At 41.0% G+C, this 23,128-nt stretch overlaps 1 protein-coding gene across 10 annotated transcripts in view; it reads right to left on the bottom strand.

Annotated features, from left to right (window-relative positions):
• Positions 1-23,128, bottom strand: part of LOC105463153 (zinc finger protein 608) — a 117,636-nt gene that overhangs the window by 69,085 nt on the left and 25,423 nt on the right. For 9 of the 10 annotated variants that reach the window (XM_071098533.1, XM_071098538.1, XM_071098532.1 and 6 more), the window contains one exon: positions 776-1,031. In XM_071098533.1, coding sequence (XP_070954634.1) covers positions 776-1,031 — 256 coding nt within the window. Of the gene's footprint in view, positions 1-775; positions 1,032-11,701; positions 16,098-23,128 lie in introns of those variants that run through there. The other variant, XM_071098539.1, reaches the window with a different exon arrangement.

Here is a 23,128-nt window from a genome sequence, read left to right as displayed (position 1 = left end):
GGCTTGTTAATGACACTGGCCATATGAAACACGTTGTACCTGGTGGTCATGTGCTATGAGACATGGCCAAGATTTGGATCCACTATCGGCATGGCATATGCTCTGATGTATATTCCAATAGCGATGATAGATTAATCCTGATCCATTTCCTTTGAACCTTGTTTGTCTTGTGGTCAATGGACTGCATTTGCCAAATGGATTGCCGAGTTAAGGAACAGAAAAGGTTTTATGTCTCTGGCCATAGAAGAGAAGTGACCGGCTTACTAGGGCTTAAGTCTTTGGCCCTGGCCTCATTACTTCCGAGCACCAGCTGGCCACAACCACATCATGACCATGATCCTCACTACGTACAAGAACTTTGGTTCAATTCAGAAAATAAATATAAGCCTCCATAACACAAAAACAACCATGTCAAGATAGACACATTGGTTGGCACCCTAAGAATTACATAAACTTGAGATCTATCTCCCTTCCCAATTTCCACAATACCTTTTAGGGGCAGAGTAAACCCTAACCCGCTTCTCACAGTCCTTCCATGTTAGCACTTAAAAGAGGAGAATCACTTTTCGAAACACCTGACTCATCCGCAATGTAAAAGCAGCCATGCACAAGAGGACAAACACAGTTCTTCCTTCCAACACAAATCCAGAGAGCGGAAAAAAAACACTTTTCATTCCTCTCTGAATACCGCAAAACCAATTCTCCTCACAGGTGGACATAAATATATCGTGGGGAAGAGGGCATGGGGAAATATATAAAAATAAATTGTATTTACCTTCTTCTGTTTCATGCCACACGATCCCTTCCAAATTCACACTGGTCCCAGGTTCACAGGGCCCAAGACACTCTGGCTCTGTCACTACTCCAACTTCACACGTATTGACACCCACAGAACGAGTCCGAACCAAAAGCTGTTCAACCGGTGCTGCAATATTGGATGAAGATGGGGAAAAGTAGGAGGGTAGAATCTGAGGCGTGAGACTGCTGGAAATCGGCGGTGGTGGCGCTGGCACTGTAAACAGGGGATCAACCTGAAAGACAGACAGGCTTACTGCAGTAGGGCTGCATTCCGTGCATTCCTTTTAATGCAATTTGCTTATACCACTTCTAGAATATATCACCATTCCAAATTCCATTTGCAATTATAATATGCTTTGAGTGTTTCAATGGTGCCAAAATATAAAGTAGAATAGAAATGAGCATTTTGTTTTTTCATGCCAAATAAGGTAAACATGAGAGCGCTAGCTCCCTGAATCATAAGCAGGCCTTCAGTGCTCTTCTAAATTCATCATTGGACAACCGTTAGCCTCAGCAGACGTGAATGAAACATGTTTTGCAAAATTAAGGCTACTTCTGACATGTAACGAAATCTCATTTTAAAAATTATAACATTTTCCAAAGGAGAAACTCCAATAAACACTAAAAATTTAAGTATAAGAGATGAACTAAAACTGTTTTCAAAGCACTTTATAAACCATAATGAATTAAATCACTACTAAAATATATTAGCTTTGCTGAATATATAAATATATGAACTTTACAATCTACACCGAAACATAAAAACTGGATATTGTTAGCATGTATTCAGAATCAACTCCTAATTAAGTGTTCTATTGCAAAGTTTAGCAGAATTCATATCCGGGGGAGATAAATGTGTGTGCCCCACATCAACAGAACTTGAGTTTCTCCAACGCACAAATTCTTCCGTGGTTAAACTGGTAAAGATCCTTAATGAGCTTGATTAAGGCTCAGCCACCATCTCTCTAAATAGAGGAAATGTAAATCACAGCCAACTACAAGATCTTGTGGTGCAATGACATCCCCTTTGCACCGCTATCCCCAGGAGAGCAGCAAAGGAGTTCTTCATCACAAAAAGTTTAAAAGTCTGGCCATAATGAAACCAAAGGCTATGCATGTACTAAACAGTACATTCATTTGGCCCATTGCTAGGACTGCTACAGATAGCTCTGACCCTGATTATTGGTTGTGAAAATGCCACACACAAAGCCCATTTGTACCAGGACTCCAGATTATCTATGTCTTTGTGTTGCACATAGAAACGGCCTACATTTAAGGGATGACACCTCACAAGTATTATCAGTTGGGCTAACAAATCCTGTATGTAAACAGGACAGATCGAAGATCATTCTGGTAAAAATGTTATCTTATTCTGCTGTTCATAGATTCCCAGTTATCCACTGTAAGTTATCTTTTGTAGCCACTTGGCTACAGGCGTGATAGTATATAGTCTTTGTTGGTTTTTGGTTTTTTTTTTTTTTTTTAAAGAAACAAAACAAAAAGAGTGTATTTCAAGAGTCATATGAGGAAGTGTGCTCCTAGTTAAACAGCTGAAGCAGTCATCTGTGTGGGCTCCTTGTTCATATGACTGTAGGAACTATTTCTACAGTTTGCATTTCACTAAAATGATAAACTGACGTTCACTTGCCTGAGTGATCCAAGATGCAACAGAACAGCCTTTCACCCATCTGCATGTTAAAAAAACTTAATTTCCTGCTCTCAAAGCTGCCATAAAACTTCTTTTGCTCCATGCTTTTTATTGTTCTGCATTCTTGATCACAGAGCCCAGGAAAGAAAAGCATTTAACAGCCCCAAACCCCAGGTACTGTGATTTATGCTTTTGTGTAAATGTAGCTTAATGTGGATCAAAGTTCACACTGATAGTTCTTATTTTAAAACTGAGCTGACAAATGAACAAAGGGGTTCTGAGAGAGGAAATTTAAGGGGGAAAAAAACAATGCTACCTAGTAGTCTTTATTACAACTAAAAGACTGTCTGAGATTAGAATCACTTTCCAGAGTCAAAAATAGAGACCAAAGAAAATTGGGGTTTTTTTGGCAGGCTTTCCAGCTTCTTAATTTGTATAGTTAGTTGTAAATTGACTGCAATTCGATGTCACATGTATAAATTGAAAAGAAAAAATAGAACATTATTCTGAAAATATTCTTCATATTACCTGATCAACAGCCTACATTAATATCAAGAGAACAAATGTAGCTTGAATAGGATGCATAAGAAAATGAAATAAAATTAGAGATGAAGAGTCTTACAGCATATCAATTCTCTGATTTGGAGGTGAGAACACAACAGGGCAATGAGAGTTATGGTGGCAAGATATACTAACACTAGGACTGGCACCAACTCTGATATTAACTAGCTTATGACCCTGGAGGTCCTTCAACCTCTCTGAGGCCCATTTTCCTCAACTAGAAAACACATTCTTGGCCAGGTATAGTGGCTCACACCTGTAATCCCAACACTGTGGGAGCTCCAAGCAGGAGTATCACTTGAGGCTGGGAGTTGGAGACCAGCCTGGGCAACACAGCAAGACCCCCTTCTCTACAAAAAAGAATTTAAAAATTAGACAGGCACGGCTGGGCACAGTGGCTCACGCCTGTAATCCCAACACTTTGGGAGGCTGAGGCGGGTGGATCACGAGGTGAGGAGATCGAGACCATCCTGGCTAAGACGGTGAAACCCCGTCTCTACTAAAAATACAAAAAATTAGCTGGGTGTGGTGGTGGGCACCTGTAGTCTCAGCTACTCGGGAGGCAGAGGCAGGAGAATGGCGTGAACCCGGGAGGCAGAGCTTTCTGTGAGCTGAGATCTTGCCACTGCACTCCAGCCTGGGCGACAGGGCAAGATTCCGTCTCAAAAAAAAGAAAAAAAATTAGCCAGGCACTGTGGCATGAGAGTAGTCCTAGATACTCGAGAGGCTGAGGTGGGAGGATCAATTGAGCCCAAGAATTCAAGGCAGCAGTGAGCTATGATCATGCAATGGCACTACAGCCTGGGCAACAAAGCAAGTCCGTCTCTTAAAAACAACAGCAAATGCATTCTTCAGTCACCTAATATTGATGACAAATCCCATCACAACAGAGTTTCTAGACTAAAGCCTTATTTCAACATAACTCCACCTATAGATATATATTTGCATGCAGAAACACACACACACACACACACACACCCCTCTCTCTCTCTCTCTCTCTCTCTCATATTTATGTAATTTCCAAGTTCAAATTTCTATGGAACCGGGATGCCTTGAGGGGAGAAGCCAGAGTACTTTGGGCCTACTTGTAAATTAATTGTGTTTGTTTCCATTAACACAATCCAAATGCAACCATGAAAGTTCAACTGATATTTATAGCAAGAACGTTTGAGCCCAATTCAACATGTTTTAAAATGAGAAAGACAAGGTTCAGAGAGTTTGACTAAATATAAACTTAATCATAAATAGTACCCCAACGTGATAATAGTCTTTAGACTATTTAAGGCTTTTAAGGCTTAAACCCGATAGTTACTATTGTTTTGAGGTTCACATCTTTGACTTGCACAAGTGAACTTCTCTGTTCGTTTTTCCACTGTAGTATCGGCTTTTCATGGTGACTCAGAACTGCCACTCCCATAGGTACCAGACCAGCACTACCAGTGAGAGGAGAAGCAAATGAGAGGAGAATCGCACCTTCCCCCCATCCACTGTGAGATGTTGGGATTGGGGACGAGGTGGAGCACAAAGTCTACCCACGTGGTCTACCATAGGCCCCTCTTCCTTAGAGGTAGCTAACGAGAACAGGATTTGCAGGTGGGGATTACAGCCACTCCCAGAGGTATTTTTATTTGGCAGGTATGTTACTTTTTAAAACATTCCAATTTTTTTACCAACACTTTAATAAATTGGAGAAGAATTTAAATTTCTCCTCTTTCGTAAAATAATAATTGAATAATGTGCTCTCCTGGGCCCACATTCCTCATGGCATCAGCTGACAGGACTGAGCTTCACCGCAGCCTTGCCACGTGACTTGCCCAACCAGAGAATGCTGGAGTTTGTGCTTCTAGCCTCTCCCTGAAATAATCACAGAATGTCGCCTAGCCCGACCTACTCAGTTGAGAGAAAACTGTGGCCCGTATTTGTACAAGTGTAATAAGCTATCTCTAGTGGCAGCCCAGGTACACATAAAACGATGGCATCCCACAAGCAGAAAATTGACAGGAGTTCAACATACACTAGGAAACAGAAGAAGAGTAGAAGGGAAGTAATTCAAAGAGTGTGGCCAATTCTTTCTGCTAGGTAATGCACTCAGCAGGAGCTGCGCCCCCCAAAAGGTTTCAGTTCTCTTGTGTATCTCAGTGTCAAAGGTGAAGTCACATGTATCATATGTAAAGCAGGATTTTAAAGCATTTTCAGTAGTTATTTTTGCCTTATACAAAAGATCAAGTCCACTGCACCCTGATTTCTCAGGTCACTGATCCATACACTGAACCATAATTTCTTCAGCCAATGAAGGTCGTTAAGGCAGAGGGTGGCCACAGTTGCCACAAGGACTCCCTGCAGTAAGGAGGCAGCATACCACGCCTGGAACCTCTGGTTCTGTTAGCAGACAGAATTGGGTTCAAATGCTGACCCTGTCAGTACCTGCTGTGTGGAACCCTGAGCAAGTTACTGGGCTTCTCTTCTCTAAGACTCAGTGTCTAGTTCTAAGAAATGGGAATAATAGTAACAATTACCCCCACAAGAGTTGCAGTGAAGACTCAGTGAGATAATCCGTGCAAAGTGAATGCTCAGCATAGTGCTTAGCTCAGTAAACACTGGCTTAAAAGTCCCTGGTCTGATATTACAGTTCCCTAACCCTGCACACAACCTTCCAAAGCTCCTTTTTATATCCTACTATATTTAACATAAATCTATAATCCCCTCCAAATGCATGGTTAAGTGCGGTTAAAGTATGTTAAAAATATAAGAAAGGGGGCTTAACCTTGAGAAGCTCAGCCTGGGGAAATACTGCTTCTTTCATACACTGGCATCTGGCAGCAGTCGACTGGCTTAACCCACCCCCATTTTACAATTTTATGGCAATGATGGGATCACCATGAAGGTCCTGATGAGTCCCGTACTACTACAGAATCTCCTCCTCCTAATCTCTAGTTGCAGCTTTTTTTCATGCACTGCTGCCCTAACAGTCAGCTCACCTCAACTCTTATCACACATCCACCCAATAATTACTACCTGCCGTGTGCCAGGCACCGTGCAACCTGCTAGAACAAGAGTAGCCCAAACAGACCAGGTCCCTGCCCTTGTGAACTGACTGTGTAGTGGGCAAGACTGTGCACTAGTCAAAAAATCATACAAATACAGCAAAATTACAAGGATAATTGTAGAACTACAACCAAAGGACCTTTCATGGTGGCCTGAGAGCAAAAAGTAGGGTGTTAATGGAAGACAGGGTGGGGCAGGGATCTGTCTTCATTGGGAGTTGGAATCCCAGCTCTAACTGTTAGCTACAAAACCTTAAGCAAGTAGTGTGATCGCTCTGGGGAATCACTGCCTTCATCTGTAAAACGGAAATAACCCCTGGTTCATGTGACTACTACATAAGATCATACAAATAACTTTAGCTCAGGGCCTGGTAGAAGGTAGCACTCAGTAAATAGGGGCTACTGCTATTGTCAATATTAGTATCATTATTACAAATATATCTGAGACCTGCAATCGATAGGTGGTTTGGCCCTATGGGACCAAATGCTAGTATTTGCTGCATTCAAAGGCAATTCACAAGAGGCAACTACAAATCCCTTTCTGAGGGGAGTAACACAATATAGTTCTAATCAGATACTCCTCACTTAAAAATCAGTGTGGGGGATTGTTAGTCTAATAATACTAATAACTGGAATAAAATATCAGAATAGAGAACTGGCCTGTTTCAGCAATGGTTTCTTTGTCAAAGCTCTTTTCTGTCATCTTGATAGGACACTGATGTAACCTATTAGAGCCCAAAAAAAGAGAAAAGCAGGAAAGCAGCCATCTCCACTGGAAAAAAAAAGACCCATAAGTCTAACAGCTGGTGGTGGCAGCCTGTCAAACTGAGGAAAGTTAATGTCAAGAACAGACACGCGGCAGTCTCTCACTGTTATTTTTGCATGATTATTCCCAGGTGTTGGTGCATGCTGAGCAGTAGCCTGGCTATTTATCACACGAGAGAGCCTAAGAGCATGGGAGGAGGGAACAGGGAGGCTGAAGGGAGACAGGGAAGAAAAGGTTATTTACACAGATAGTGGCACTTAGTGTGTGTAATCAAAGGGCTGGGTTAGGGGCGGGTAATCTGCAGGGAAATCCTGGCAATGTTGTCTCTGTTCACCTTCTTTCAAAGGCTTCCTGAGTGCTGATGGGCAAGGAAGGATCCAAAGATGGAGTGTTGGTGGGGACAGCTTTTCATCACTGGGACATTTCACTGTGTTGGTCAGTGATGCTTTCAGTACCAGGAAACCGACAGCCCGTGAGGATAGGTGGCTAGGGCAGGGCTGGAGAGGGCTCCCTTGAGCACTCCTGCTCCACCCAGACCCAACAAAGAGACATTCAGGTGGCTCTGCTGCCAGGTAGAAGGAGAAGGTGAAACCCAGGACTGCCAAGAAGCAAGCCTCCAGAAGGCAGAGAGATTTCCTCCTTTACCTGGAATCAGGTCTAAACCCTGACAGGGAAGCTTGCCACAGCTTTCTCCCATCTGTTGCCAAAAATATCCACACCTATCCTGCTATTAACCCCTCAATCCCAGGATCGCCAACAACCAGAGGGGGAATGGTGTTTTACTTTGATCAGAGCCAATATTTTTATAGTCTGTAAGAATGCTGGGGCACGATTACTTAATGCTCACTTTTTCTCCATATCCTGGTATTGGGCTGTTTTACGAGATTGCCCATAGTCACCTCTTCATTTAAAAAGCATTAGAAAGAGACTCCACTACCATATAGGGGAAATCACAGCTCTTTAGAGGTGACCACTGCTGCAGTCTCTTACTTTGCATTTTAACCACCCTTTTTCTGCCTGACGTCACTGCTTCATTAGCAAAGCAGGAGAAGCTTAAAAAACCGTTTCCTTAAATTAGGCACTGATCTTTTCTCCAAAACGAATCAGCAAGGCTGAATTTCCATCCCTAAAGGACAAACCTGTAACAACTGAATTTTGGTCACTTCTAATTCTGCCTTTCGTAAATGCAATGGAGACAACTCTTCCTTTCAGAACCATGATCAAAGCCATTTACGCTTTGCAGCTTGCTGAGAAAACAACATGGGCAAATTCTCACAGAGGGTCTAAGGTACCAGACTTTTTCTATCTCCTTTAATTCTCACAAAATTCCTATTTTATAGAAGCAGAAACTGAAGATCTCAGAGGATGGGCAACTTTATCCAAGGAGCTGAAATTCAAGACCAAAGCTCTCTGATCTTAAAGTCCATGGGCTTTCTCATAAAAATAGTAACATCAGCAGCTACTTTTTAACACACACAACATAGAGGGATTATAACTGTCTTACCACATATAGTGTAGGAGGGATTATACTGTGCATTCTCTCTTTTGATCTTTACAAAATTGTTAAGGGAAGTATTTTACAGATGAGGAAAAGGAAACGTGGGAAAAGTTAAGTAACTTAAAAGGTCACTCAGGGTCGGTGGCTGAGCCAGAATTTGGCCCCACATTGGTCTAACATCAAACGCAAACCCTTCTAAATGTAAAATAGAAGATGAGATGGAAAGAAACCTTTCTCCACGGGTAATTTCTGACCCTTTTCTATATGTTGGAAGCAATATACCTGAATCACCCTTTATTACCCATAGTTCAGAATAGTGAATCTCAGGCTTGCAAGAAAATACTACAATCCCTTCAGAAACCTCACTTTAAAACCTTACTGAAACCAAAGCTCAGCTTTTGTTTTATTGTTATTGTTGTTTTAAATCATCCAATTCTAAAATTACCACTATGCACAGACTGGGAATTATACTGCCATTTCCACTTTCTCATTACCAGGTATGAAGACCAACCCTGCCCTCAAGTGCTGTTCAGGCTTAGCAGCTGATCTGGTAGGACTTGGCCTGGGGATAGACCAGGGCTCTGGCCCCAAGGCCATTGGGGCCAAGACGGATGCTTCCACCTCCAGCCAGAACCCCCACCATGCCAAAATTCCAGAATGCCAAAAATCCGAGGCCGGGTGCAGTGGCCCACGCCTGTAATCCCAGCACTTTGGGAGGCCGAGGTGGGTGGGTCGCCTGAGGTCAGGAGTTCAAGACCAGCCTGACCAACATGGAAAAACCCAGTCTCTACTAAAAATACAAAAATTAGCTGGGCGTAGTAGTGGCACCTGTAATCCCAGCTACTCGGGAGGCTGAGGCAGGAGAATCGCTTGATCCCAGGAGTCGGAGGTTGCGGTGAGCCAAGACTGCACTGTTGCACTCCAACCTGGGCGACAGAGCGAGACTCCGTCTCAAAAAAAAAAAACTCTGGGGTCTGCATGGCACCACTTTGGGATGGAGAGGAAAGGGGGTCACTGACTGTTCGTGTCTGACTGCCAGAAGGGTCCCTATATACAAGTCTCAAAGCAAGAGAATGTACACGTACACAGCTACATGTGTAAAATATGCTTTAAACAGCCGGGACTATTTTTAACTTCATTCTCTAGTCATGACAGTTTTCAAAGCAAAACAGAAGGTACTGAGTATGTAAAGATGGAATATAATTAAACCACTCTACTCAATGTCTTAAATTTCTTTTGTTATGAAGCCAAATTAAATTCCTCCCTCAAAGACCTTGAACTGTGTAGCGTTCTATAGCAAAGCGATATTGGTGGAGGGGGAGCAGACACGGGGACTCTTTTCTACCACACCACATCATTTGTCACATACTTAGCCTCAGTTGTGTTCTTTGAAAACCTGTCCTACTGCTGAGCCACAGATACTTAATCTGTTTCAAAAGTGCCGCTGACATCTTTCACTACTCACAGAGCTGTGTGTGCTTTAAATAGTAGCAGTAAATGATCAGTGTTTTCATATCTTGTTCATAAGAGTTCTCTGATTTCCTCTCATCCTATTTCCAAAGACACTTAAAGCACAAAAATAAGCCACAAAGAAAGGAGACCGTCGTAAAGTTACTAAAAAAGTCAGTGTTCTTGGATTAATCCTTTTCACAAGGCCCTTTGTACAAAGCTGAAAAGTTCCACGCAAATTCCATTTCTATCCATTAGATCTTGTTCCCAATCCCTTAAGAGAGAAACTTTTTAAAAAGAAAGTTCAATGGAAAATTCTGGATGTTCCTAAACATGGTTGTGCCTATATTAGCCAATAAATCAATTTCAAAACACATGAATAATGCATGTATCTTAGTTGATATTGGTCATTGATAAATACACTGTCCTTGTGTGACCCTTATTTCTCCTTGAAATTAGGTTGAAATCAGGGAAAGGTTAGAAGTCTCTCATCCTTACGCTTCTGGATGCAGACATGATTTTAAGAAGAAAGAAAGGCAGGGAGAATAAAGAAAAGCCCATTTTGGAAACCACCATATTCCGATTTCTCTCAGCTTAACATCAGTTATTTTTCTTATCTTCTTTTAGGGAATCTCACTTGCAACCACCTAAAAGGAGTGTTTTCAACCAAAATTTTACACATTTGAATTACAAACTGGAAACATGCTGGTCATAACAAATGAAATGACAAGGAAGCGCCTGAGTCACACTGTATGGGAGCTATGTGGTGTCCTATAAAGATTGCGGTGAGCTGAGATCCATATAAAGGGAAGGCCACAGAAGCATCCAAAACATCACGGGTTGGTCACAGAAGGAGACAATTTTGACTCCCTGCCCAGGATACTATCTTGGTACCACTCACTTTTCTCCCTGCAAAATCTGAATATTGCTCACATATATTCAACATATGTCTAAGAAGCCTCTTATGTGTGTCTCCTGCCTCTTCTTTCCATACCTCCCAAATGTTGACCCAAAACATTGATCAATTTTAATAAATTAAGCAAAGTTTTGGAAATGTAATTTCATTCTGAATCACAGTTAAGCAACTGGGTAAAGCTCTCCATAGTTTATCACAGAGATGGAATGGTTAGAGAGAACATGACAAAGCTTCCCCATACACCATCTCTATACATGCACGTATACTATATTTCCATCCATATGTAATACTTAGCTACATATCTATTGTCAAGGACTCTTTAAAGAAACATTCATTCTTACTACACATCTAGAGAAAGGCAAGGGTGGGTTTTCTCATCTGATTGTGTAAACTGAGGAAACTTAGTCTTAAGAGATAAATTACTTCTCAGGGTCAGGAGCAAAAACAAGAGGCCATAGCCTGTCCCAATGGGGTCTATCATGCCCTCTACCAAGTTCTAAACCTAAACCACTTTTAAAAGTTTCTTCTCACAGAGCCCTTCACACACACACAAAAAGCTCCTTGCTCACAGGTCCATAATTCGGTTTCCCCACCTTAAGAACACAGCAGATTTTATTAATAAAAGTCAACAGATCACTCTCCAGAGAGAACCCTCTTCTAACAGTTTCTTGTGTGTTCTTTCAGAAATTTTATCCATATAGAAACATACAGAGGAAGAAGGAATCACTTTTCATTGTATAGCCTTCTGTGCTGCTTGAATTTTAACATGACCATATACTATTTTATCATTTTTTAAACTAATTTTTTAATGAAAAGATGCTAGGGTGTTCCACTTTAGAGTAAAAGTAAAGCAGAGAGGAGAGGGTAGATGCTTGGAGACTATTATTTCAACTCCTCATGCAGAGGTCCTGAAATCCACAAGTGAGTCCAAGGTGGCATAAAGACCTAGTTTGTGTGACAGGAATCATGTATTAACCCCAGGCCCTCCCCTTTAGATGGGTTGCCATTTAAGCTGCCTCACTGTTGGGGAAGTCATTCCTCCATCCAACAAATTATTGCCAGGTGCCACAATATGCCAAAGGTGAGGAGATGAGCAGTGGTCGAAGAGCCAAGTGTGGTCAGAGCTGAAGATGGTCAGTTAAGCCCAGGGCATTGTGGGAGCACCAAGGGGGTGGGGCAGGGAGTGTGCTGAGCTGTGTGTTAAGGAAGTGGAGGACTTAGCCTGAAGGGATGGGAGGTGGAGTGGGGCTGGGCAGCTCTGGATGGTACACTCTGGGAAGGGGCTGGCAGCTTAGGGGGTGGGGGAGCAGAGAGAGCTAAGGCTGGAATACCCGAGAATTCACAAGAGCCCAGGCCAGGCTAAGAATCTGAGGGGTTACTGTGAAGTTGGAAGTGGACACTGAGGATTTTAAAGCAGGAGTACGGGAGGATCCGATTGTTCATGTGGTAAAAAGCACACTGGAAGCCACGGGAAAACAGATGAGACAGGGCAAGACTGGAGGAAGGAAGACAAGAAACCATTACAAATTAGCCAGGTGTAGGTGCGTGCCTATAATTCCAGCTACTCGGGAGGCTGAGGCAGGAGAATCACTTGAACCCAGGAGGTGGAGGTTGCAGTGAGCTGAGATCGCACCACTGCACTCTAGCCTGGGCAACAGAGACAGACTCCATCACAAAACACAAAAAAAGAAGCTATTACAGTACTCCAAGAAGACCTGGCACCTGTGTTGGGGTGGGGGGATAGGGAGGAGGGGTCAGACTCGGGAAGGTGGCAGAGGAGGGCAAACTCAAAGATGTGCCCCAGGGGTCTGTTTCAGTTGGTGACAGTGTCATGGCCTGGGATGGGGAGGATGGGCAGAGGATCGCCTGTTGGGCAATGTCTATCAGGCAGATGGATAGAATTAGATCATCCTAGATCAGCTCTGTGACCACTGGCAAAGAGAAAGTAATGAAGCCAGTGGAGTGGCTGAGATGGCTCAGGGAAAATGCAAAGAATGTAAAGAGAAGGGGCGAAACCCTGTAGGCCTCCACAGTGATGGAGCACAAAGAGTGAGAAGGAGCAGAGTGGCTGGAGAGGTACCGGCAAACCTGGAGAGTGGGGTAACTAATCTAAGGAGCGGGGCTCTAAGAGTAGGGAGGTCTGGGCAGTCTGGTGTCCAATGACGCCATGGAGAAGCCACGAGAAGACGCTGCCCGCCCATGGTCCCTGCTTTCCTTCCAGCTACCAGAAGAACAAAGCAGCTGGCTTTTTAAAAGCTGTAGATTCCTAATAATTCCCTTAATTTTACCCTAACAGCCACTGGCAGCCTCACAGTGTTGCCCCTACACCAACCTGGAAACTTTTGTTTCAATTTAGGTGAAGAAATGACTCCACACCATGGCTGCAGTCACCTATTTTTCCATTAGATGATGCATGGTCTTTGAGAAACCAGATCCCATCCCCAAATGCCATGACCCTTAATCTTTGTGTGTCACGGACAGCCAAGATAATGAGCCCTTCATTTCAGGAAGCTAAATCACAAAAGTAATATGTATCCTAAATAAGCTTTTTCAAACCTCTATCCCCACCCACCACCTGATCCCGGCCTTCCCAGAATGACGTCCAAGGCACATGCCCCTTAATCACCATTGGTCCCTGAACAGAGATAAACTCTCTCTCCTTCCCTTCTCTCTCACTACTCTTGTATCTTTATATTCACTAGTTCCCTAAGGTGGTTCTACTCTATAAATCCCATTTGAACATCCTCCCTTTCCAGTCTTAGAGCAATGAGCCTTTAGGAGAAGGAATATCGAGGGCAAGTGACCCTGCTTAGGGATTTCTCAGTCCACAGTCTAGTTAAAAGGTCACCAAATGATGATCCATGGTCTACATCTGGCCCACTGCCTGTTTTCCTAAGGCCTGAAAGCTAAGAATGTTTTCTACAGATGAACTTTTGCAATCAGTGTAATGACAGCAAACATTAACTTTGAACACTTATTAAGTGGAATGTTATTCTCTCCCACAAGAAGAATTTCATTCTTCTCATCAGTAGATCTGTATTACCGAAAATTGTGCTCAATAATTGTCATTGGATTTTAATTTTTGTCAATTAAAAAATTCTGTGGAAATCTGTTTTCTCTCTTGTTACCCAAGTGCCTACATAATATACGTGATGTTGCCTCTTGGCCTGCAAAGCCTAAAGTATTTACTATCAACCATTTACAGAAAAAAATTTGCCAATCCTTGCTCTAGTGAATTCAAGAGCTCATTTAGGTTCAGTCTTGGACGTTAATATCTGTTGGTGGAGAGGGGGAGGGGGAGTTAACAGTATGTTGGAAGAAGGCAGGAAGGAAGGGAAAAAGGAAGTAGGGAGTGGAGAGAAGTGTAGATTTTAAAAGTAAACATCTAGATCCACGTCTGAATGAAAAATAATAATAAATGTACCTACTACTACCTAACTCTTAAAAAAACCTAAGAGTCATAAACCAAAAGAGATATGAGGAGCCACATTCCAGTTCTAACTTAAGCAGTCATAACGTAAAACATTAAATATTTATTGAACATCTTTTTATTATACTAGCCATTGTGCTGGGTGCTAATAATAACCAGGACAGACAAGATCCCTCCCTTCATGGAGCTTACATAAGAAGTAAACTTTTTAAAAAAACAACACTGTCAATCTATGATAACCTCTCTATTCCTAAAAGAAGAAACTTAAGCATCCTATGTAATTGCAATGTGTTTTTGGTACATTTTTAGCTTGAAAACCAGGATACTTTATCTTAATTCCCCCATAAGTGAATGAATTAGATGAAAAAATCAAGTTCTCAAACACATTCTGTTGAGAACTAGAAATGAAACAAGCCCTCCTAGAAACCTGGGGTTCCTTCATCCAGAAATCTAGTCATGGATGAACAACGAAGGCCATCAGTCCCAGAAGCTGCTTCTCACAGAGTATGACAGGTCAATGTCACATGTCACCTGTCTCACTAATGCTTTTGAACTGGGTAATATAGTGTAATAAATAGGAGTGTGGTCTCTGTGCTTCAATCTCAGATCATTTACTTACTAGTATAATCTTGAAAATTTACTTAACCTTTCTAAGCCTCAATTTCCTCACCTATAAAGTGGAGATTATAGTATTACCTCATTGTATTTAATGTAATAGACACATCAAACGAGAGATCCTACATAAAGCCCTCAGTATCTCTATCATGTAAGTGTTCAACAATGTTAGTTATTACTGTCCTTGCCAATACCAATCTCAATAACAAATGTTCATAAGCCTTTCTTAATTTGTCACATGGCTAAACCAACACATTAAAAACATACTGCTATAGTCTCTGAAAACCAGAGGACAATTTTCAAATTAAATGAAACACTTCAAAATACCTAGGGATGAATTTATAATTGAATATTTAAGGTTCTTTAGAACCAACTACATAATAAGATTTTATTTGGAGAGAACAGTGATTTTTCCTCTTCTAAAAGCTGACATCCTAAGAGAAACCCAGGCTAAGAATGAAATCAGGATCTTCTACTTCTAGTGTCAACATCCATGAGAATTAAGAATGTTTGCCTCCGCTATTTTATAGGAGTACTTCAAGAATTAAATGAAACAAACTCTATGAAAATGGTCTCAAAAGAATGCACGAATTGTAAATAAAAATAAATGTTATTAACCATTTATTCTTGCACAGTTACCAAGTCACCTCATTTACTCTTTAACACAAAAAAATGATGCCACAAAGAAATGAAGGATAGCAGGGGTGGTAAACAGGACCACACTCTCTTGGCATCATATTTCCAGAATATTCATTATTTATTTCTACAAATGTGTCTAATATCCAAGTACGAGCACCCCATGGGTGACAGAGCTTGCCATATCTGCAGCAAAATAAATATTTCTATTATACACTCCCTTAACCATTAAAATAATTTCTAGCTAGTTGACAAACACCTGCAATATAGCTTTAGCAATATCTAGACTACATTTAAATCAAGTTGATTTGAATCATGATTTAAATAATCAGTCAAGAAAAACTATTATCTTCTAAAATTAAAAAGTGCATGCTTATTTTTTGCCATAATGGTAATATACACACTTCATAAAGCTCATAGATATATGTACGTACACTGCTTTTTAACAGAAAATATTATTTTTAAGTGGTGTAAAAAAATCTTTTTAAATGTTATCATTATTTTTATTTTTAATATTACCAACCAGCCCTTACTTATGCATACATATTTTACATAATGAAAACCATACTCTATACCTTTAATGCATTTATCTCATATTTTATAGCTGCATTAGAAACTCTAATATAGTTGCTTTAAGTATCAAAACTAAATGAAGCATCTATTTAAATCACTGAATGGCTATCTCCTCTAAGTTACTCATGGGTATTTTTCCATAGTGCATTAAAATCTAATAACCATCATCAAAACAACTTAAATTTAAATTGTTTCATTTAATAAAAAAAAAAAAAAAAAAAAGGAGGGGATTTCCTTCAACCACAAGTCATTTAAATAAGCAGCTTGGTTAATTACCTTTGTTCATCAATGTTAATACTTACCAATAAACATTTATTCCCTGACTATAGTGCTTATTTTAATTACAGTCCTAAAATATACCAGGAAAAAGTAGTGCTCATGTCAAAGCCACTCTTAGGAAGTTGGGAAATAAACTTGCCACCTAGACTTAAGGTCTAAAAGTACTGGATATAACAGGAAGTACTCAGTTAAATCTTACATGACTTTTGTTTTGGTGGAGTGGGGGAGGGTAGGATAGGTGAAATTTTTTCAGGTAGCTTTAGTGTTAAGTGTATTCTCCTGCATTTTTGCATTCTAGAGCTCTAATAACTCTTTAAACTTTAATAAGTTATTAACAAAAGCCCCACTCCCAATCTTTGTCACAGAACATAATTTTATTCTGAATAAAAGTTGTACATTTTGGCTGGGCATCATGGCTCAAGCCTGTAATCCCAGCACTTTGGGAGGCCGAGGCAGGCGGATCACCTGAGGTCAGGAGTTGGAGACCAGCCTGACTAACCTGGAGAAACCTCATCTCTACAAAAATACAAAATTAGCTGGGCCGCGGTGGTGCATGCCTGTAATCCCAACTACGCGGGAGGCTGAGGCAGGACAATCGCTTGAACCCGGGAGGCGGAGGTTGCAGTGAGCCAAGATCGCACCACTGTACTCCAGCCTGGGCAACAAGAACAAAACTCCGTCTTAAAAAAAAGTAAATTTTGATTAAATATTTACCCTCTGACAAATCTTAAAATTATATAAACTTCTCTTGAAATGTGATTTTTAAAACTCATTTTTGCTGGCCAGGAGCAGTGGCTCATGCCTGTAACCCCAGCATTTTGGGAGGCCTAGGTGGGCGAATCACCTGAGGTCAGGAGTTTGAGACCCACCTGGCCAACATGGCGAAACCCTTGTCTCTACTAAAAATAAAAATTAAAAAAATGAGCCAGGCATGGTGGCAAGCACCTGTAGTCCCAGCTACTGGGGAGGTCGAGGCAGGAGAATTGATTGAACCCAAGAGGCGGAAGTGGCAGTGAGCCAAGACTACGCCACTGCACTCCAGCCTGGGTGACACAGCGAGCAAGACTCCACCTCAAATAAATAAATACATAAATAAATTCATTCTAAAAAACCAGTTTTTTAAAAATCACAAACCATTCTGATTTAACCATTTCTTTGCAATCTAATATTTGATCTCAAAAATTAAGCAAAGATTAACTAATATTAGCAAAAAGGCTTTTTTGAGGCTCTGGAACAATACAGTCCAAGGACATGCAAAATTAAAAGCAGTAAAATCACCTTAGATATTATTTAGTCCTTTTGTTGTTGTTGTTGTTTTAGTTTTATAAATGAGTAAAGTTAACTCAAAGACCACAGGAGTTTATAGCCAACAAAGACCCAAAACTCAGCAGAAGTTCTCAAAGCTCGCCATGTGCACGCAACATGCAATCTGGTTTCATCTCTGCCGTACACAGAGTTCTGGGCAGATGGGAGACTCTGGGTGTGTCTATGGCCGGCTGAGTGTCCCCATAGGGCAGCAAAGAAGGAAAATGAATACTATGGCTGGTACCTTTTCCTCTTATAAATCCTTTTTGCTTTCTCTTGCCTGTCTATAAAGGAGAATCACACCTTGACGCATGGGCTCAACACATAACATGGCTGAACAATTAGTGCTATCTCACTGCTCCACCCTATCACAATCTGAGCACAGGCCCGCATTCTGCAGACTTCCTCCCTGGTGGCCTCTTCTCTTCTTCTTTCAAAGTGGCATGGCACCAGATGCCATGGCCCCACTCCATTCACCTTGAAGTAGGTAGCAAAAGCAAAACTAGGACCTGCCATCCCAACTTGTACATCTTCCCACTGAAAGCAGGTCATCTTTCTCTGCTTAGCACTCTTAAATACCTTGTTAGGAGAACAAAAAAATTCTCTTTCACATGCGTTAGAAAGTCTAATATTTTGTCTAACAGAAATGAAAAATAAACCTAATCTAAGCTGTCAAAGAATCATGAAATGCTTCTGGCACTTCCATCAAAGTATGCAGAATTGTACGAACTCTTTGAAGAAATGAAACTGCAGTTTATCAAGTGTGATTTATAAGCAACACTGATTTAGCTGGTAGATAACACTGCTGTCTAATCATTAGTAGTCAGACAACAGCCATGTGAACACATCAATTATGGGCCACTGCCAAAAGCCCTTGAGATCTTGGAGATTAACAGCCAATCCTCTGTTTTACAAGCTCACATCAAAAAGAATATTAATAAGAGGAGGGGCGATGTGAAAGCTTGTCAGAGTAATTCAGCCACTAAAACAAGGCATTTTTTTTTTCTCTCTTCTCTGTTGAATTGGCCCAAGGAAGAAGCTGGCATCAGCTACAAAGTGCAATGCTGCCAATTTCTTGGAAAATGTTTTTCACTAGCATATGGGAACTTGTAAGGGTCTGCAAAACTGCTATTTGGTGAATAAAGACAGGCAAGCCTTCTCCATGTCCCTTTTTAATGCTGGAATGAAACAAATGGAGTCATTATTAAATTATTTTTAAATTAACATGCACAATAGGAAATCCACTGGCTTTTTCTCTACCCTCAAAATCAGAAATTTTGTAAAATCTCATCACATATGTGCCATTTTTAATACTTCTGCCATCTACCAATATGTAACTAAGAGAAACTACTAGTACTGACCTGCACGTTAATGAGTTTCTTGAAATTAACATGGTTCTTTACAATGTAGAACAAAAATCAAAATGCACTAAGTGCTTAAATTTCTTCTTTCCAACTATTTGAAGAAGACGGATATAAATCCCACTGATATTTCTGCAATTAGAATTAAACTAGCTCTGACAACCCATACATAGAAAGCACTTGCAAAAATGTATGTCACAGGCACAGCATTCGTTTCAGTGATGTCTGTATTTAACATACACACCAGTGAGGATTGCTATATTTTTGTAAATGATCAGATTAAACCAAACAGCTGGCAACTAACAGTTTAGTGGGGTTCCAGCAGGCTCCCTAATATATGAACATAAGCCACACTGCAAAATGTGTGGTCTGGGTTTCCCTGCCACTTACAGATTTGTTTGCATTCATATCTGTAGAACACTACATTTACCAAGTGTTTTCCTGTTATTTCATTTGTTGTTCACCACTTCAAAATCAGCATGGGGTGGTGGCAAAAACATTAGGAGAGGAAAAAGAAGCATGGGGTTCCTGTTGCTTCTCAGTAGTTAAGCTATTTGCCCCCTAAGTCAGTCACTTAATTCAAGGGCTTGTTGACAAGCAATGGTTAAATCAAAGATTCTTTATGTGGGGATCAAAGATTCTTAATCTGGGGTTCAAAGATTTGTGGAGCCTTAGAAACCTTGTAATTACAGAAGCAAAGGTTTATACATCTGTGTACTTTCTCTCTTCCTTTTCCTGTAGAGAGAGTCCATAGATGCCCAGTAAAATCCTAACCTACCTAGGAGATGAGAACTGACCCAGTGGTAAATTCAAGGGCAAGAGCTGTGCCTCTTCTTCATTACAGTGCATGCTCAATAAACATTTGCCAGACTAAAAGCACAGGCATCATTCTGAACCTCAGTTTCTTCACCTGGGAGCCAGAGCAATAACGTACTCTTTTATGATCTTTGAAGGCTGTCAAAACAACAACAACAACAACAACAACAACAAAACAACCAACAGGAGTGTGGCTTTGGAAGTACTTAAACATAATTTAACGTGCTACTGAATTCAACACACGTTCCTTGGGTAGCCACATGCCAGGCACTGTACAGAGATTACAAATTATTGATTGTACTTTTTATTTTAGAAAAGAAATAGCCTTCTCAGTAGGTAATTTATCTGAGCGAATGTATTTGGGGGGACCAGGGGTGTCTCAAAAAGGAAACCCTTCCAAGGCTTTGTTGATACTGTATTAGAAGCTCACTCCAAAAGATGTAGGATTTCTCATTAATGGTTGCCATAATCTTCTTTTATAATATATCTGACTATGAGGTTTCTCTATCACCTTTCTGATTATGAAGTTTCTTCTTTCTACCACTTTTCTGGCAAAAATTGTGAATGGTAAGAAAAATAAAACTTAGTAGAGGCTCTATGAAAACTATGCTATAGCTACCTAACACAGCAACACCGGAATTCATTCAGGCGAAACAGACTTTCATGGTAAACATGTATAGCTTCAATCTGTTGAATGTAAACTGAAAAGTACACTTTTTGGAAAAAATAAATTTTAATAACATGTTGTGTTTGATGGGCAACTTCCAGGTGAAAATAAATCAAACCACTGTTCTTTTCAACAACAATTATGGCTATGAATGACCTATGATTAAAGTGTCAGAATGGGCCGTGCTTCATGTTCTTATACAAATTTCAACAGAGAGAAAGGGGCCAAATTCATGCCTGAGCTCATAATATCTAATTACACTCCAAACTCCTGGGCTGGCTTTTTTTTTTTTTTTTCCCTTTTACTTTCTCTCTTTTTTTCCCACAAATTAAATCATTAACTTGGTTTAAACAACCTTTCAAAGGTCACACCTAAGCTATATGTTATAATAATCGCTTCTCTCTTACTTTTGAATAACGATTTAAAGAAAAAAGTAGCACTTCATTTTAGCCCTGAAAGTCATGTGGGTAACAAAGAAATCATCAGACAAAAATCTGCCTAATGCAGATGCCATGACAGTTTGTTATTCTGACAGCATGACCCTTCTGAATAAATCATCTTTATTCTTTAAAATTCAATAGGCATGCTCTACCAAACCTGGGAAACCAGGTGCTGCAGTATAACTGACTATACAGATGACAATACTGTTAAAGAATTAAAAATGTCACATAAATGCAAGATAGAAGAAAATCCAGATAATTCCCATCAATGTTTTTGCCAACGATCTCTACATGGAAGAAAAGACAAAAAATGTGGACCCCATCGAGCCAGTTTTAAGGCCCTTTTTTCCTCTGTAACCCTACTAAAAGAGAATCCAATTCAACAAATATTGACTGAGCATTTCCTGTAAGAGGGCACAGTGCTAGGCGCTGGGGAGATAAAAAGAAATAAGATGGCATCCATGCCCTCAGGGGTCCTAGGGTGGCAGGGGAAACATGCACTCACATACCACAGAACAAAACAGCAAAAGTGTAGATAAACGACATGTGTTTCCAGAGCAATAAATAGAAATGGGGGAAATTACAACTGTTTTGGAACAGTAAAGGTAGTCAGACAACATAACCAAGAAGCAACTAAGGCTCAGAGACAGTGGCTGTTGCCCAAGGGTCATAAAAGAACTCAAAGCCAGGCCGGGTGCAGTGGCTCATGCCTGTAATCTCAGCATTTTGGGACACTGAGGTGGACGGATCGTCTGAGGTCAGGAGTTCAAGACAAGACTGACCAACATGGTGAAACCCCATCTCTACTAAAAATACAAAAATTACCCAGGTGTGGTGGCGGGTGCCTGTAATCCCAGCTACGCGGAAGGCTGAAGCAAGAGAATTGCTTGAATCCAGGAAGCAGAGGTTGCAGTGAGCCGAGATCACGCCACTGCACTACAGCCTGGGCAACAGAACGAGACTCTTATCCCAAAAAAAAAAAAAAAAAAAGAACTCAAAGCCAAATCATCAAGTGGGACCAGTCCCCCAATTCCCAGTTCTAGAGCTTCTCTCCCTGGATCATGACCCAGGTACAAATCAAGAATAAAAGGTCTGCAAGAGGGAACAATCTGCCTAAAAGCCACACGTGGCCAACATCAGCAGGACTTACTGGCTACCCTCCACACTGAGAGCACGATAGCAAAATGGCAATTTTCTGAAGCCCAGCTGACCAGAAGAGATGACCTCCATAGATCAGACCTACAGCAGTAATATTTCCAACTTCATGCTTTAGACGCTCCCAAAACGTTTCCCCTGCCTCCATGGCAATTATCTACATTCTACTAAACCAAAATGGCTAACCAAGCAAAGCTACGGCTCATCTTTACTACTTAAGCAATTCATTTGTGCAGCGATGTCTCTGCCCTAGGATTCTGGGAAACACCAGTAAGTGTATTTACTGGCTGTAAATGTTCCTAGGGCTAGAGCTGCAAATCATTAGTCCCTTTGCCTCCCATTTGACCAAGTACACTAATTAACCACCTGTAAAACACCTCAATGAAGTCATATTGAAAGCAATACTGTGATGATATTTCTAAAAGAAGAAGCCTTAAAACATACACACACACACGAAATTCTAATAACCATTCCTAACATCTGCCCTTTGAGAAAGGACGGGGAGGTGGGGGTTGCAGGTTGGAGAAAATACCTTCAAATAAGTTATCTGAAGCATTTGCTAAATGCACACAAAGGAGCCAACCTTTAGAGCTGGAGAATCAGAATAGGGGTTAGGAGACCTGAGACTGGGTATTTGTGGAAATGGAAACAATTAAGCACTCCGGGTAATTCAGATGCACAGCTATGATTAAGAAATAATATTTATATTACGAGTTCAACAATTCTGTATACTGGATCAAAAATTATTTAAGTAGAAATACGACCCCCAAAACCAAGAAGGTGTGTATCATAAATTGCAGTTAAAGACCATAAAAATAGTTCAACTACCATAAAAGCAGTAGGAGACTTAAGACACAAGGTCTTTCTGTGTTGCCCAGGCTGGAGTGCAGTGGCACGATCTTGGCTCACTGCAGCCTCCACCTCCCCAGTTCAAGCGATTGTCGTTTCTCAGCCTCTCAAATAGGTGGGATTATAGGCACGTGACACCACTCCCAGCTACAAGGTTTCCCCATGTTGGCCAGGCTGATTTCACATTGCTGGCCTCAGGTGATTCACCCGCCTCAGCCTCCCAAAGTATTGGGATTACAGGCGTGAGCCACCAGGCCCTGCCTTATAGTCAGATTTAGAATTCATTGCCTTTTATGGCTAAGGGGTTTTGTACTGGTTTAGG

Source organism: Macaca nemestrina, chromosome 6, assembly GCF_043159975.1.
Source record: "Macaca nemestrina isolate mMacNem1 chromosome 6, mMacNem.hap1, whole genome shotgun sequence".
NCBI classification, from domain to species: domain Eukaryota; kingdom Metazoa; phylum Chordata; class Mammalia; order Primates; family Cercopithecidae; genus Macaca; species Macaca nemestrina.
This window is presented reverse-complemented; position numbering and strand designations above follow the sequence as displayed.